The sequence below is a fragment of the Eupeodes corollae genome, chromosome 2 (assembly GCF_945859685.1).
Source record: "Eupeodes corollae chromosome 2, idEupCoro1.1, whole genome shotgun sequence".
Taxonomy (NCBI): Eukaryota; Metazoa; Arthropoda; class Insecta; order Diptera; family Syrphidae; genus Eupeodes; species Eupeodes corollae.
The window spans coordinates 37,077,805-37,095,372 of record NC_079148.1 but is presented as its reverse complement, the minus strand read 5'-3'; the positions used below and the strand labels follow the sequence as shown (position 1 = coordinate 37,095,372).

The window sequence follows — 17,568 nt, the reverse complement described above, 5'->3', positions numbered from 1 at the left end:
TCACTCGATTGGTTTTTTATTTTATCAACTATAAATATATTTTGACATTGGTTTTCCAGCCTTTTTTTATTCGTTTGTTACAAATCGAAGAAGAACACACAGACAAAATTTGAAATTGGTAATTGACTTGGTTAAGAAGTTTGAAAGCTTGGTTTCGGTATGTGATGTGTTGTGTGACTGGGATGCCATCTTCCAGGAACCCCAGGTCATACAGAAATGCATGATTTCAATTTCATTTTTAATGAAAGCTAAACATTCCAATGATTGGTTTCAATGATGAAAATAAATTATAGCTATAACTAGCCGCTAAGGGACTTCCCGACAATAAAATGTTGTAAACCGATAAAGAAGCGGATGGTCCAGCTGAGTCAATGGTCTTGTAAGCGAATAATCCGAGGTATTTGTGCAGAATTCTCCTCAGCCTTGTGCGTAAAATGTTGAGCTAATGGGATTGATCTCTAGTTGTTGTTCTTAAATTTGAGCATCACACCCTCTTCTATAGAAACCACATTCCAGTCTGTGCGACCGATGACGATCTTTTTGGAAAAACTTGTGTACAGAAGACATTGTGCCTGACAAAACTTATTTAACAAAAAAAAAAACCGTTTGGCCTTGACATTTCAATTTATAAATAGTTTTTTGTTTAATATTTTCCAGCGTAGTACAAACTCCTAAAAAGCCTTATTTCTTACCGAAGAGATATAACAATAAGAAGGTTCAGACAACACAATGGACTTCATTTTGAATCAACTGCATTCTTTTAACGTACATTTTGATCAAGGCAGTGAGTTAGTTTTTCAAGTGCCATACATTTCAAACTTGAAAGTACGAACAAAAAATTGTCTACAAAATATGTACTTCTTAGACAAGTACCACGACTTGTATTTTGTATTGTAAGGAAATATTACTTATTCATTTTTAAATTTGACAACGAACCCTCTTTAGCAAAACATTAAATGGAATTCTACAGGAAATAAATGAATTCCAGATTTTTAAAGCTTAGCTCTCAGTTAATTGAAAAAAACATGAGTAGCTGTTATTTTGACACAAGTAGACTCGACTCGATAGTTAGGGAGATTTTTATTGACTAACTTTCCAATCAACTATCCAATAAATTTGACATAATTAGATACTAAAAACTTGTTTTACCTTCAGGTCCCTTTATCGCCTGAACCTACACAATAGCTAGGTTAAGTCGCAAATAGGAGGCTTTCAATGTCAAAAGAATCTATAGTTTAAATATATTTATAGCCAACACTGTATGGTATTGAATCAAGGATCTACCTATGTATGGTGTACTCCAGAAAGTATCTTTAAAGCTCTTACTTATAACGCGTTCCGGAAACCTTTCTTAAATAAAGCTTAACCTCATTTACTTAATCTTACTTCTGATGTTTCTTTTAAAAAAAAGTCTACAGATACATTTTTTCGTTTTAAGAATAGCGCCAGTCAATGATTGAAATCATCTATAAAAGAAGAGAAATTAATACAAAAATCACACTAACAGTCTTGGAACAAAACAAAAACAAAATAAAAGAAATAATCTAAACTTTGTCTGCCCTAAATACATTCATTTAGCGCTTATTTAGCGGTTATTCCATTACTCATTCATATTATAATATATTCATTTATTACAAAATTCACATCCGATACGAGTATGATGGCTGCTGTGGTAGCGCGGTTACAGTAATTATTTTCGCACTCTCAATATGATGTTGATATTTTGTATTGTTTGTCATCGTTGCTGTTGTTTTTGTTTTCTTCTTTTGATTTCATCAAATTCAGCTTCACCACAAATTAAAAAAATTGTTTTTCAAATTGCCATCATGTACTCGTACTCCCACTCTTATTACGTCTATTTTGTCTTTGATTGAAATTACAAAGATTTTTATATTTTTTTTATTGTAGAAATCTTAAGACGTAACTCTTAATAATTCATGATGTGTAATAATTCGTGTCACTAGAGAAAAATGCAGTCTTCCCATTCTCAACACTGACACTCATGATTCTGCTGAAAAATGCATAATAAACATGTTTTAAATTGACAGACATGACTATCAACTTTTCTAATGAAAACAACAAAAAGAAAACAATACATAATAATAATATAATTATTGTATTTTAAAAAACACACAACGTCTAGAACGAAACTAGTTTTGTTTTCTTCTATTCCAACATTTCATGGAAATATTTAGCGTGTGTTTTTATTTTTTGTTTTTGAATAATATTAAAAACGTTTATTTTCGATGACGACGAGATTGCAATGACAACTTATGAAGCACACAATGCCATGGTGACTCCAGCAGTTAGCGCTCTTTATCTCGTATAAGCAATCTGATAGATCTTTTCCTCAAGCCATCATTGTTGCCAGTTACTTGTTGACTTGTGATGATAGCAATGACTCAGTATTCAATATATGTAGGTAGGTCCAACAATGTTAGGTAACTATGAGACTAAATGAGTGAGATATGATAAGTTATTTTACTTCGCCCATATTGTTACGTGTTTTTTTATTGAATTTTATTGTAAAAATGTTGTATTTCCTTGAAATTTCAATACAAATTGTGTGTCAGGCAGTCATAAGCTAAATCACATTAAAATACAATTAATTTACATTCTTTCATGACTCAGTATGGAATCTATGAGTAATCAATACGAAATTTATTTCCCATTTTATTTAAACAAACATCTGTTTAAATACAAGTAACAATAAACACAGCTTTGTTTAGTCTAAGTGATAACATTTTTAAAGCTAATTTACATTAAATCGAAACGAGGTTAGAAGTTTGGTATCAAATTGGCATCATGTAGTTAGGGTCTAGGTAAATTTCGTTTCCAACTATAAAGTAAACACTTTTTTCATTGTTGGATCAATTAATTAGCAAACATTAGGCAGATTCACCTGAAGAAAAATAAATAAAAAAAAAATAACTAATTTACTAGAATATCCCATCATTAAGTTACCCAAAAATATGCTCAGAGTTTGGGGACTTTACTTTCCCCTAATCAACAACATTGCATATATTTCTTGATCCTGTGACCATCTTCGGAAAACTTAAAAAATGAAAATAAATTCTTTATTGGTTTTCTAATTTTTGTAATTTTTAAGGCTGTAACTTGAAAAATTCCATCTGTTAAGTCTTCAATCGTTTGGTTAGCATTGGCTTACCTTTCACGTGCCTCGAAAAAGTCAATAGATGAAAAGTTCCACTTTTCCGACCTTGAAGTTGATTCAGACAGACCCGAAAGTGCACTCGTTTTTCTAACTGAGACTACAAAAAGTTCACCATCCATTTTTAGACATGGCATTGTCAGAAGATGACAGATGCCGAAACAGCGACATTTTCAAAATGAAACCTCTTATTGGAAAATCCTTTAGAATTTGTACATTTCACAAACTGTGTTTGCCTTGATAGTTAAAAATTACCGTCTGTTTCTATATCCACTGAACACTTCTGCCATCTACACTTAACATTCAAGCTAGTTCAGCAAAACAACAAACTCTTTACAATCCACAACGTAAGGAACCCTTAAACAAACCGGCTTGCAAAAATCTTACCTGAACTTACCTTTAAATTCAAACTTTACCACCTGTTTATGACAATTCATAGGTCTTGAAAACCACTTTAGTGAAGACTCTGATAGGTCCATTTGTGTGAACATCAATCTCCCAATATATGAACTTTTAGTAACTTTTCTCAAATTACTTTTATTAATTTCTTCCCCTGTTTTTCTCTGTCTTTACAGATCGATACAAACAAAGATGGCTTCATTGATTTGTCCGAACTTAAAGAAGCTCTCGATCAAGTAGGGTTCAAATTAGCTGGCTATCAAGTTCGTGAAATGATCGATGAATTCCGCAACAAACAAAGAACCACCCATGCGGGTAAACTTAATTTAGAAGAATTCGAAAGTCTATGCTTGGATTTGAAATCAAAAGATGTTGCGAGCACTTTCAAAACAGTTGTCTCGAAAAAAGAGAATCTTGAAACATTGGGTGGTATGTCATCAATTTCATCCGAAGGAACAACACATTCGGTTCGACTCGAAGAACAATTGGCCTTTTCCGATTGGATAAATTCAAATCTTGGACATGATGTTGATTTGAAACACTTACTACCAATCGATCAGGAAGGCAAGCATCTGTATTTATCGATTAAAGATGGTATCCTGCTGTGTAAAATTATCAATCACTCCTGCCCGGATACAATTGACGAACGTGCAATCAATAAAAAAAGCCTAACTGTCTACAGGGAATTTGAGAATTTAACACTGGCTTTGGTTTCGTCACAAGCTATTGGTTGCAATATTGTTAATATCGATGCTCATGACTTGGCGAAAGGAAAACCACATTTGGTTTTGGGATTGTTGTGGCAAATCATTCGAATTGGTTTGTTTAGTCATATCACTTTGGATAGTTGTCCTGGTTTGGCTGGACTTTTGTTCGAAGATGAACGTTTGGAGGATTTGATGAAACTTTCGCCAGAAGCTATTCTCCTGCGTTGGGTTAATCATCATTTAGAAAAGGCTGGAATTTCGAGACGTTGCACCAATTTCCAGAGTGATATTGTCGATTCAGAAATCTATTCACATTTGTTGAAACAAATAGCACCAAATGACTCTGGAGTCACTGTGGAAGCTTTGAGAGTAAGTTTTTCCCTTTTACCAGATATTAGACGGTTATTAATATTTATACTTTTGATTTCAGGAATCCGATTTATCATCAAGAGCTGAGATAATGTTGCAACAAGCTGCAAAATTGAACTGCCGTAGTTTCTTGACACCCCAAGATGTTGTAAATGGAGTTTATAAATTGAATTTAGCCTTCGTTGCCAATTTGTTTAACAATCATCCAGGATTAGATAAACCAGAAGAAATCGAGGGTCTCCAGACAATCGAAGAAACCCGAGAAGAAAAAAGTAATTAATGTCGTCATCTCTTCAATTTTATCAACCTTCTAATTTTTGTCCTATTTTCTTTTTGTACCATTTTAACAGCTTATAGAAATTGGATGAACTCAATGGGTGTAGCTCCACATGTCAACTGGCTTTACTCTGATTTAGCTGATGGTTTGGTGATATTCCAATTATTCGATATAATCAAACCAGGCATTGTTAATTGGAGTAAAGTACACAAGAGATTTACTCCACGAAAGAAGTTTATGGAAAAATTAGAAAATTGTAATTATGCTGTAGAATTGGGCAAACAACTGAAGTTCTCATTAGTCGGAATTGCTGGACAGGATTTGAATGATGGAAATGCCACTTTGACATTAGGTTTGTACCAACAATTTTAATAAAACTCTGATTTGAAAAATGACTTCTTTGAAACGGATCATAAAATTCTACAAAAAAAAAACTTTCCCAAAAGTTCGATTAAAAAAATTCTCTTTGAAAACAAAGTTAAGGACGACCGTTTCAATGTGATTTTTATCAGAAATGTGTTTCAGGGATTTGAAATAATTAGTAATAACATCTTCTCTTATTCTAGCTTTAATCTGGCAATTAATGCGCGCCTACACTCTGTCGGTTCTGTCACGCCTAGCCAACACTGGTAATCCAATAATTGAAAAAGAAATTGTCACATGGGTGAATGAAAAACTTACTGCTGGAGGCAAACAAACTAGTTTAAGAAACTTCAATGATTCCGCAATTGCTGATGGCAAGATAGTTATTGATTTGATTGATTCAATAAAACAGGGAAGCATAAACTATGATTTAGTGCGACACTCTAACACTGAAGAGGTAATTTCTAATGCAAACAAAATGTATAAGCTCTATTTAAATATATATTTTAAATTACAGGATAATCTTGCCAATGCAAAATACGCAATTTCAATGGCCCGCAAAATTGGAGCACGTGTCTATGCCCTGCCTGAGGATATCACAGAAGTGAAACCAAAAATGGTAATGACTGTGTTTGCGTGTCTAATGGCCATGGATTACATTCCCAATATGGATAGTGTACAAAACAACATTAACAGCAATTAAGTAAAAGTTCCCAAAAAACAAACAGAAAATAAAAACAAGCAATACATGTATTTTTTATTATAATCTTAAAAAATAAGATAAAAAAATTAACTTGGATTTTAAGTATACAACAACAAAACAACAAAAACAAAAAAAGAGAAACCCCATTCTCGTCCATATTTACTTAAATTAAATTTTCTTTGCTGACGACTTGGAGTATTATACGTCACTTCCTATTTACCAATCAGGAATTGGTATATTTCCACCAAGTCAAGCAAACAAACATTAGCAACAAAAATTAAAACAAACAATTTAAATCTAAACAAAACACCTTTTATTATTATTGTTTATTTTTTAGTATTTTATTATTTTTTCTTTTTTAAATTTTTTTAAGAAGAAATTGAGAAAAAAAATAAACAAATGTAACCTAATTTTATGTAGGTGCTGTAATTATTATTATAATTTTTATATATAATTATACATATATATATTTAAAGTGATTATTTAAATTATGTATTAAATTGTGAACATAATGTATTTTTTAAATTTAATTTTAATATTAAACAAAAAAGAAAAGAAAAAAAACTAAACAAAACTTTTAATTGCTAAGCAAAATGATGACCTTTTTTTAAAAACAACATAATTTAATAACACAACATAACAACAACAAAACAGTAAAAACATACACTCTATGTACAATATTGTTCAGTTTTGATGTATTAAAGAAAAAGCTTGAACGCTTACAATTAGGTACAACAATTGTTTTTTTATTTTTTAATATATTTTTTAAACAAAATACAATTTGATTGGTTTAATGAGTTGATAAGTTGGTATGCATTATACATCTTGGAATTCTGAAATAGCTAAACAAATTATCAGGAAAACTTTATAAGGTATACAAAAGAACTAGATTTTTCTTCTTCTTCTATCTATGGCCAGCTAAGCTATCATAGCAAGATAACTCTAGAATGTGTTTTATCAGCTATTAAACTGATGTAAATCTTCTTTCTATTTAAAATTTTCAATATAACTTTCAAAACCCAAAAAGGGCAGATATTTCATTCTTCAAAATGTTGCCTTTAAAGTGATTATACGAGTACAGCTGGTTTCAGTTTTCGATATTTCGATTGATTTTAAAAATGTCTTCAAATCAAAAATCCTTAAAGATGATAATTATATCGCGATAAGTTTTTTTTTTGTCGATTTTATTTCGATGTAAATGCAGGATCAAGTTGATAACAATTGGATTTGTAAAATGTTCGCTTAAGAGTAAACTTTTGAATCGCTATAAATAGTGAACTTATTCTGGGATATCTCACACACAAAAGCAGAAAATGGCTAAAAAGTATGAAATTGTTTCCCTTTTGTTTTGTAGGGGGAATGAGAACAACACTAAGTAGTGCCTAATTGCTGCTTTCAGGCAATTGTTTCGATGCATTTCCCCTCTTCATAAGTCAGAGTTTCATTCGAAATTGACTTTTAGTAGTACACTCAAGAGATTTCGAAATTACAAACATTCTATAGAATTATTTTGCGATCATGCGAATAGATTTGTAAATCCAAACTTCCTGGATTTTATTCCGTTTACGTTTAAATAGATAATTTTTCTGAAAATGTCGCTTTGGAAATAAAATACTTGTAATTTCGTTTTTTGAAAGCTTTTTGCTCATCTAGACTCCATGAAAAAAAAAATTAAAATTCTAGATGATGAAAGATTCTAGCAATTTATCAAGTAGCAAAGAATAGAAACATTCCCAAAGAATATTTTAATCCCCGATAAGTACTTTTACTTATCCTTCCAACTATCAGAGCGAAACCAATTGCGGCCTAAAGTCCATCAAGAATTGGTATATTCGCCTTTCGGCCTGTTATTCTCATTTGGACTTATGAGTTAACGCGTGAGAAAACTTTGTTTATACGCAACTTTTGTTTATGTTCCGTCTATCTTATAAAAGTTTTTTGGCAAATATTTAAAGTATTTTTTATATAAGGAAATTGTTATACATTGGAATTAGAACTAAGTAGATCTTATAACATAATCTTCAACCAACTAAAATGAACATTTTTCGAAAGTATAACGGTTTTGATTGAAACGGATATGAAAACAGGGCTGTTTGCTTACCTTAAAAACTTTTCAAAAAGGGAAAATAAGCTACAGGCTGAATGCTTATGAAAAGACGTACTTTTTCGAATTGACAAATACTTAAGACCATTAAACACATCCTTTAAATTTGTATGAACGGGGAAATAACTATATCTAGTGAGTGCTTGAATCCTCTCCAATGAATATTATGTAGTTCAGGTTGTGTTTGAGTCATGAAAAGACATTTTTGAAATTTTAAGGTATTGAAATGTATAACAACAAGAAACCACTTTTGTTCCAGCAATTTACATATTGACACAAACACATTTCTCACAACACATTCAACATTTTTGATTACCTTAGTTTTTTCAAGTTTAATTTTAAAAATTAAAAATAAAGGAAGCCTACCTCATTGCGGCCTTTGAGAAATGTGTGTTTTTTCAAAATAAATTAAAATTATAAAAATATATAGAAGCTAATTGGATCTCAATTACAAAAGAAAAACAAAAAAATCAAAAAAATAATGCATTGAAATTCAATCAATTAATGGATAATGAATACAAAATGGGAATAAACTTTTTATAAATAAAAAACAAAAATCATTAAAATTACTATATATCACTTTTAATAACGAATTTTATACCTGCTTCATTCAAAAACAAAATATGCAAACAATATTTACATACCATATACAGTACATAAATAAGTATTTTAATGTCTTAACAAAATAATATTAAAATCATGCTTTATGAAATAAAAATAATTGAAATAAGAAAAACTGAATGCACTAATCAAATATGGAATTGAAGTATCAAAAAATATAATTCCAATGATAAAAATGAACACAATATAACAATAGGCGCATGGAATAATTTAATCAAGCCAAAAATGCAGAATTGTTTTTATGTTGTTTATAAATTATTTAAAATTAAATTAAAACAAAACAACTACAATTAAACTGTATGTAAACTACCAACTTTTGTAAAAAAACAATATAAATAAAAAAATAAAATGACGTGAAGAAGTTATTTAACTTTTTTTAAGGGGATATTACTACCCTTATTATGCAAAGACAGAGTTAGAGCACTAAGAACAGGACAGAGAGGTTGAAAGGAATTGTCGGTGCACATTGCTTTTGAATTCCTGAATATTGCAATGGCTGGGAAAAACAGAGTGTGGTAAGGAATTTCACATTGGCGTAGTACGGCTAAAGACCGAATCTCTATACTTGACAGTACGACAAAAGTTGAGCTCGAGGGTATATTGTTGAGCATTCCTAGAAGCGCGAGTATTACAGTTGAACTGTTTAAGGGGAGGAATACAACTGGCTATTTTTCTTGAGCATAAACCGGTAAAATAACGGTAAAAAAGCGTGAGACAAGAAACTTTACGACGATGTTCATGCGACGTAAATGATTCTATGATGGTGTTATCACCCATTAATTTAAATGCTCTCCGTTCAATGCAGTCTAAGAGGCTTAAGTATATTGCAGGTGCACCAGCCCAGATATGGGAATTATACTCAAGCTTTGGACGTATATAAGTTTTGTAGATAACAGCCAGATCAGAGGGAGAGAAAAACTTCTTGCATCGCCTTAGAAAACCCAAACATCTTGCGGCATATGTGGCGACATCGCGTATGTGATCATTCCACAAAAGGTGGTTGGTGATACACATACCGAGAATATCGAGATGTTCAGTCTCCTCGATGCAAGCGCCATCCATGGATAATGGCAAGGCGGGTGAATCTCGCTTTAACGATACAAGACAGTATTGCGTTTTCAAAGCATTAAATTCCACGCGGTTTTTTAATCCCCATTCAAGAATGCTGTTTAGGTCGGAATTTAATAAGCTTATCATATTTTTTCGTTGCAGTTCCACATCCGAAGAAGAGGGATGTGATTCTGAAAACGAATATAAAAGGCTGAGAGTACTATCGTCAGCTAAACAATGTATTGGATTAGAAGTTGCAGGCAGGAGATCATTAATAAAAATGAGAAAGAGTGTTGGAGATAGAACAGAGCCCTGGGGCATACCAGCATTTATTATGTAGTTTTCAGACTTGAACCCATCCAATACTACTTGTATTGAACGATCCAAAAGGTAATTACTAATCCAATGAAGCAGGGATTCGTGAAAGCTTAAAAGAGAGCTTCATGCCAAACCCTATCAAATGCTTTTGAAATATCAGGTGCAATAATTTACTTTCTCCAACACGATGTAAAGATTTGCTCCACTATTCGGTGAGATGAACCATGAGATCACCAGTGGACCTATTGCTGCGAAAGCCGTACTGCCGGTCATTAAGAAGCTTTTGGTCTTCGAGATATTTCTTAAGCTGATAATTTACCAGCGTTTCCATGACCTTGGAAAGAAGGGATATAAGTGCAATCGGTCGATAATTAGATGGTGAGGAAGATTTCAGATGAATAAGCTTACTCAGTGGTTTTGCCAGCGTTGAAGAACACCTCTTCAGAACAATAGCGGGGATACCATCCGGATCAGCAGATTTATGTGTATTAAGATCTTTTAGGACTCTCACCACTGTACGAGTGTGAAAAAAGATTGGCCGCATAGAATCACTAACGCGCTCGATGACAGGCGGAGTCATAACACTCACTGGAAGCGTTGAATTAGCGGCGAACTGCTTAACAAAGAGATTAGCTTTCTCTAAAGAACAAACAAATGGAGTGTCATTGACAACGTGCGTAGGAACCATGGAAGAGGACGAATTCCTCAGGTTTTTACAAATGACCAAAAATTTGTACTGCCTTTGGGGCATTGCAGTATTTTTTGATGTAATTTTTGGTCATGTACAAATTTGGTCATTGGAATATGGGCGTTGCAGGCCTTCCTGGCTTGCTTGAACTTATTCCGGTTTTCCTCAGTTGGGTTGACTTTAAAACAACGGAAACTTACGTCCTTAGGTCTGATGCTTTTAACCCTATTCGGGATAAAAGTTCTCATTCCCAGGAGAATCAAACTTGTGATAATATCTGCGCTGGCGTCAACGACACTATTGAGGAAGCATAGTGACCAGTTAACGATCTTAAAATAATTATTGGGACCGTCCCAGTTGGCTTTCTCATATTGCCAAACGGTTCTCCTAGGAGCTCTTTCTTTGACTGAGTAGTTTTGACACGAGAAATTTGCAGATATAAAACAATGGTCAGATGTGCCTAGAGGAGATAGAACACTAATAGTGTACTTATCAGGGTCAGAGGAAGGAAACAAGTCAAGGGTGTTTTCTGCTCGACCTACCACGTCCGATATTCGAGTGGGCTCGTTGACCTGCTGAGTTAGGTGGTTCAATTCAGCGAAGATCTCAACACACACTTCTTCTGGTGTTGTCTGGCCTGAATTTTGAAGCCATGAAGAATTGTGTACATTGAAACGAAACAATTCTTTGGATGTAATCAGACAAAACATAAAATTCACGAGAAATTGATACTCTGTCTAGATCAGGGCTTCGATAAAGGAAACAATAGTGAGTGATTTGCCTATTCACGGAAAATTTAATCCACAACTAATTAAAAAAGGAATTGGTGCAGAGACCACGTTGTGGTAAGAGTTGATAAGCAACATCACTCCTAATGTAGATGGTGAGGCCATGGTGGGAAAAGAATAAAGGAACCAAGCTATACCCATGAATTCAGCAGGATCGGAATCCTCACCTATTTGGGTTTCACTTGGTGACAATACAGCTGGCCTGTTTAAAGCAGTGTGGAAGTACGCCGAAAGAAAATTCGCTCTAAGCCCACGAATATTACAATTACTTTTGAATTGGAAGAAGTTATCATTGTGGTTACGATAGAAACTAGTTTGGCTAAACCCCCGGTAAACATCAATAGTAGGTACCTTTTGCGGAAACAAACAATTTCGATGTAAAACAAAAAAACACTAATAAATGTTTAAATACCAAAACCACATGAACTAAAGAGGATTAAAAGTTCAATTTTGTTTTATTTATTAAATGAATTATTTTAAAATATTTATAATATTTTAGTTTAAGAAAATGTGTATGAACTTTAATAGTAATTCTATATTCTAATATCCTTGAAATGCTGAATAGGTGTTCCCGTTAAACTTTGGTGCTGCGTCATTTTTGAACGAATAAGTTACCATTCGTTTGAAAATCTTCTTTGTTGCTGTGTCCTTTTTTGAAGCCTCATCTAAACGACGTTTTTTCAAATTACTTTTATCAACTATGCATTCTCGAGTATTTTCCGAAGTCGATGAACAATAAAAACATATCATTCCATCTTCAAATTTTCTTGTGCACTTTGTGAGATCGTCAAGATGAGATGAGGGTTTTAAAATGTGCTCAATGCTTGTTCTTCTTGGTTTGAATTTTGATTTGTTGCTTAGAGACGTCTCACGTTTAAGTGATTTTCCAGTTTTAGGACCTCTAGCATCATCATCGACGTCGTCTTCGTCTTCGTCATCATCATCATCATCGCTGGAGTGTTTGGTTGATCTTTGTTTGCTGTAGCCATAACTTTGGGGTTTATCGTCGGATGAATAGGAACATGTTTTGGATTTTTCATTGGATCTTGGATCTTCACAGACCTTACAATTTTGATTACCAATTTTTATCATCTCACATTTCTTTGATCCTGACGATGATGACTTTTCTTTGTCTTTTTGATCATTATCGATTTCATCCGAATGTCCATATGGTGCTACATCTTCAATTCCTTCAGCCTTTTCCTCATAACCATCATCATCGTTTTCATTACCATCATGCGTATCTTCAGAATCTAAATCTTCTTCTCCTTTAGCAAAATATTTATTTACAAAGTTTTCATATGCTTTGTCATAATCGTACTCCGATTCAGATTCCTGGTTGTCATGGTTAGATTCATCGTCGTCATAGACCCTTCGTTGGGCTAACTTCAGAGGAGGTGTCTCTTGGAGAGGTGAGTAGATGACTTGAGCATCAGAAATCAGTGCATCAAGGCTTCGCAACAGATCTCCAGGTCGAAGTGGTAACTTCGGTACAAAAGATTCTTGCTTTTCGTTGACTTGATAAGCAAGTCCCGAACTGCATAGGGCACTCAAGGTTAATAGAAAAATTGAATTCTACAAAAAAAAGAAAAAGTATATTATTTTAAAACTGATTTTCTCTTACACTTTAGGTAAATTAATCTACCATTGTTATTGGATTTCTTAATGCATGATTTTATAACGAAATGTAAGAAAACACTGAAGAGGATTGTGATTCTTCTGTGATTTTTATAAACTGGAAAAATAAGTAAACTTTCAATTGAATGACACTCGAAGCGTGTCTTTTGGCCATTGTTGGATTTTGTGGTTTTTCACTTTCTAGATCATTTTGTCACGCAGGTTCACAAATTGATCGATTGTGGAGGAATAAATTGATTATTATGGGGAAGTGTTTTTTTCTGATTTTTATTGTATGCTTGAATTAGCTCAAATAAAAGGTAAGTTTAATACTTAGACGTCTGAGTTTCAATTCAAAATATACATATAAACCGTTAAGTATCCTATCATCAAAGCACTGATGTACATCAAGGCATTTTTTTTTGAGACTACAATTGTTGGTCTAATGGTAGAAATTGGATCGAAATTAAAAACACCTAATATTTAATACTTACTCTTCGCTCACGGCATTTGAAATGATGTTGAAGTTAGGTTAGGTTAGGTTATAGCGGCTGTCCAAGATGGAAACGGACACACTTAGGCCAGTTTAATGGGCCATTGTGGTACCACATGAATCTTGAGGCTTCCTCCTAATACCGATATGGTTTAGATCGTTTAGATCGTTAGTCTTCTATGTAATTCTTGCGTTTCGAGCCAGAGCAGGGCAAGTGCAGAGAAGATGAAGAACCGTTTCTTCCTGCATACAGCTTCTGCAAAAGTCATTTGAGAATACGCCTAGTCTCGTGGCGTGCTTTCCTATTAGACAGTGTCCGGTTATGAAACCTATTATCGAGCTTATATGCAATCTGCTTAGAGAGAGCAAGCACCTTGAACGTTTTAAATCCAGTGTTGGCCAGATGTTTTTTGTGACTTGACACGTGGTGATGTTGTTCCACCTGGTGCCTGCCCTCCTCACAGCGTCTTGCATTAGCAGCAGTTTACAAGTAGCTATTGGTATGCCAGTACTTGCCAAATGTGGTAGGATGGGCTGTACCGTTCCTGACTATTTCATCTGCCTTACAGTTACCTGGAATGTCTCTATGGCCCGGCACCCAGCATAGGTGAATATTAAACTGTTGCGCCATCTTCATTAGAGATAATCGACAGTTATGAACTGTTATAGAGTTTGTAGAGACAGAATCTAGAGATTTGATAGAGACCTGGCTATCAGAGAAAATACGGATATCAGATGTTGATATCACGTTTTCTTTGAGCCAGGACAAGACTTCCGTTATCGCCAAAAGTTCGCCTGGAAACGCTACAATGATTGGGAAGGCGGAATGAGAGACTTAATTTCAGTCGTTCAGAGTACACACCTCTTTTGTATTTGACCTATCTGTGTAAAAATGGATTGACTCATCCTCCAAGAATGTCCTATCCTCCCAAAAAGATTTGGGAGGTATAGAAATCTGGAAGTTTCTGTCGAATTGCAGTTGGGGGATGGTGTAGCCTGTGTGCTTTTGAATTGATTCTAAATACCTTAGAATTTCGGAGTGGCCAATGTTGTTGTTAGCCCACTGTGACGAAGCTTTGAGGCGAATAGCAGAGCTTGCAGCTATTTGTTTGCTAAATATGTCAAGAGGTGTAAGGTAGAGCAAGGTGTCCAGTGCCGCAGACGGGGTCGTGCAAAGCGATCCGCTTATACATAGGCAAGCTGAACGTTGGACTTTATATAGCTTATTCCTGTTTTTACCTTTCTCTAAAGCAGTCAACAATACTGCCACATCGTACGTAAAAATCGGTCTGATTACCGATGTAGATAGCCAATGCGTGATTCTGGGTTGTAAACCTCATTTATTACCAATAGCTTTTTTGCAAGAAAAGAGAGCTACAGTAGCTATTTTGACTCTTTCCTGTACGTTGCGTTTCCAATTTAGTTTTTTATCTAAGACAAGACCCAGGTATTTAGCCTCGTCTGAGAATTTTAATCGGATTCCTTTAATATAGGGAGGGTTGACAAATGGAATTTTGTATCTCCTCGAAAATAAGGCCAGATCGGTTAACACCCAGTCCACACCGATCATCCCAAAGTATTAGTCTGTCCAAGGCATTCTGTAAGAGTTCTTTTAGGATATTAAGATGCTTTCCTAAAACTGCTATAGCAACGTCGTCCGCATAGGCTATCAATCTGAAACCCTCCGCATCCAGGCTAGTTAGGACACAATACCATTAATTTAGTAAAAACCGATCCTTAACTCAAAGTAAAGAAGCCCACCTCTCGCTAAACTTCGATATGAGTTGACATAGCGTCATTACTGCCGAAATTTATGAAGATTTCCACTCTTTAAAGAATTGGGAATTCCTAAAAAGCAGATGTCTAACGATTATGTTAGGTAGCCAATGGTTTGGTAGCTCTGTAACTTTTAATATTTTGCAGAAGCATCTTCAATATGAAAATGTAGAGTGGTGCCACTATGTCTCTAGATGCAACGTAAATGTAGGTGTTATTTCTGGGAGACAGAACATTTTTTTTATAAAGTATCTTTAAAAGTTTTTCTACCTCCTCATACTGCTGAAATCGATTAGCCTTGCCTTCAAATGATTTTGTAGAGATAGTGATGACGTTATGATAACCCACAAATATTTATACTCCATCACCACCTCAAGATCTACATTTTCCCATTTCCATTTTTCTTCTCTTGCATATCGTCCTGTTCCGTTGCGAAAAATCATTAGCTTTCATAGGTTACAATATGATTGGAGTTTGTTTCGCACATATGACAACATCATCGGCTCTGCATAATAACAGTGCTTTAATTGTGGCGCTGAAAAACTAATACCATCAGGTAAAAATGTAGTGAGATCAACTAGGAAAAGAGAAATGGAACTGGACTCAGAAGACAGCCTTGATGTCGTGTAGAATCATCTTGATCTTTCTGTTCCATTCCATACCGTAGTTTGGTTGCTCGCGTAGAGTCCTTTCTGCGTATTCAACATTTTTGTGGATATACCTAAGCAGCTTAGCTTGTAAAACAATGCATTCCGATTAATTAAAAGTCAATAAAGAAAGTGTCTACCTTCTTTCCTTTCGTTAAGAATGGTCTGGCGATACACGACACAGAAAATATACTGTCCACCGTTGAGTATTCTTTTCTGAAACCAGCCTTATATTCGTTTAGCAGATTGTTATCTTGAACTCATAGCGTAAGTCGTTCCAGAATTACACCTGTAAATATTTTCATGACAGAGTTCATAAAAGATATGCCATTTGACTATAACCAATTGAATTGAATGAAATAATTTGAGATTGTCACAGCATTCCATTAAAGTATTGGCATTTACTTGAAGTCATACACATTTTAATTGAAATTAATACAATCTTGAGGTTCAATTAAATAAATGATTTATAATGATCCTAAAGGATTACATTCTTTTACAAGTCTGATATTGAGTGAAATGAAGCATCAATTTAAGATGTCTTACGAATTTTGGAAAATTAAGCGAAATAAACATCATCTAGAAGATATAGATTTTTATTCTTAACTTCCATAATATTAGTTATTTCTTTTGGCCATCTGTTGATTTGTTGTTATTCATTCATTATTTTTTTTATTATTTTAATTTATTGAACCATACAAAATTTATATACATTTGGCTTAATTCTAACATAAATAATATTTAACAATATCTTAAATTAAAACATTTGTTGGCACAAAGGGGCCTAACTGTATACATTGATGAATTACAAGATTTAACATGTGTTTAACATGAAGTCGTTGGCTAAAAAAAGAGTGTCGTTGGCGAGGTTCATCTCGGGTTATTCAGTCCCGGTTGTCCTGTTGGAGGTTGGTTGGGTGTGGCGGTGTTCAGCCGCGGTAGTATGTTGACTCCAGGCCAGGACACGTCGTCGTCAGTGGGAAGTTTGTCCAAGATATCCATAGCACAAAGGTATCTCGGGCCCGGGTGTCGTTCCGTAATTGGGTAGGTTGGCTGGCGACTTTGGTGATTATCTTCCTTGCTGCCTGTGCAAGGAACTGGTCAAGTGGCTTGATTTCAGCTTCTTCGTAGACTCTACGATTACTATAGTGCTTCTGCCGTTGACGGTCGAATTGTAGATCGGTGCATATCCTTAGTATCTTCCTCTCGAAGACTTTAAGCTTTTCCATTGCAGTTTTTGATATGGTATATATGTATATATATGGTGTTTGTTTGTATATCAAAATTTTCGTTTCGATGTTAGCTCTTGCGATCACAGCCTTAGAGTGAGGGTTGAAGCGCAGCAGCTCATTGAAGTGTATTCCCAGGTATTTGGCGTTCTTCTTGGCTTTAATCCTTGATCAATCCGGGAACGTTAGAACAAGGTTTCGGGCCACTGCCGCCGATCTACAGCGGCTGTTGTTGGTGACAGGTCTC

General features: G+C 34.3%; 2 protein-coding genes across 3 annotated transcripts in view; one reads left to right on the top strand and one right to left on the bottom strand.

Annotated features, from left to right (window-relative positions):
- The window catches only part of LOC129948508 (plastin-1), an 87,353-nt gene extending 79,143 nt beyond the window's left edge, over window positions 1-8,210 (top strand). For both annotated transcript variants that reach the window (XM_056059539.1, XM_056059538.1), the window contains exons 2-6: window positions 3,748-4,647; window positions 4,709-4,919; window positions 4,998-5,276; window positions 5,491-5,744; window positions 5,805-8,210. In XM_056059539.1, the coding sequence (XP_055915514.1) occupies window positions 3,748-4,647; window positions 4,709-4,919; window positions 4,998-5,276; window positions 5,491-5,744; window positions 5,805-5,990 (1,830 nt within the window). In that variant the 3' untranslated portion in view covers window positions 5,991-8,210. The remainder of the gene's footprint in view (window positions 1-3,747; window positions 4,648-4,708; window positions 4,920-4,997; window positions 5,277-5,490; window positions 5,745-5,804) is intronic.
- A 3,889-nt stretch (window positions 8,211-12,099) lies between these two features.
- Window positions 12,100-13,403, bottom strand: LOC129944859 (uncharacterized). The gene is made up of 2 exons (XM_056054521.1): window positions 13,205-13,403; window positions 12,100-13,134 (listed from the first exon to the last, which is right to left on the bottom strand). The coding sequence occupies exons 1-2, from the start codon at window positions 13,205-13,207 to the stop codon at window positions 12,100-12,102; spliced, it is 1,038 nt and encodes a 345-aa protein (XP_055910496.1). The 5' UTR covers window positions 13,208-13,403.
- Window positions 13,404-17,568: the final 4,165 nt, after the last annotated feature.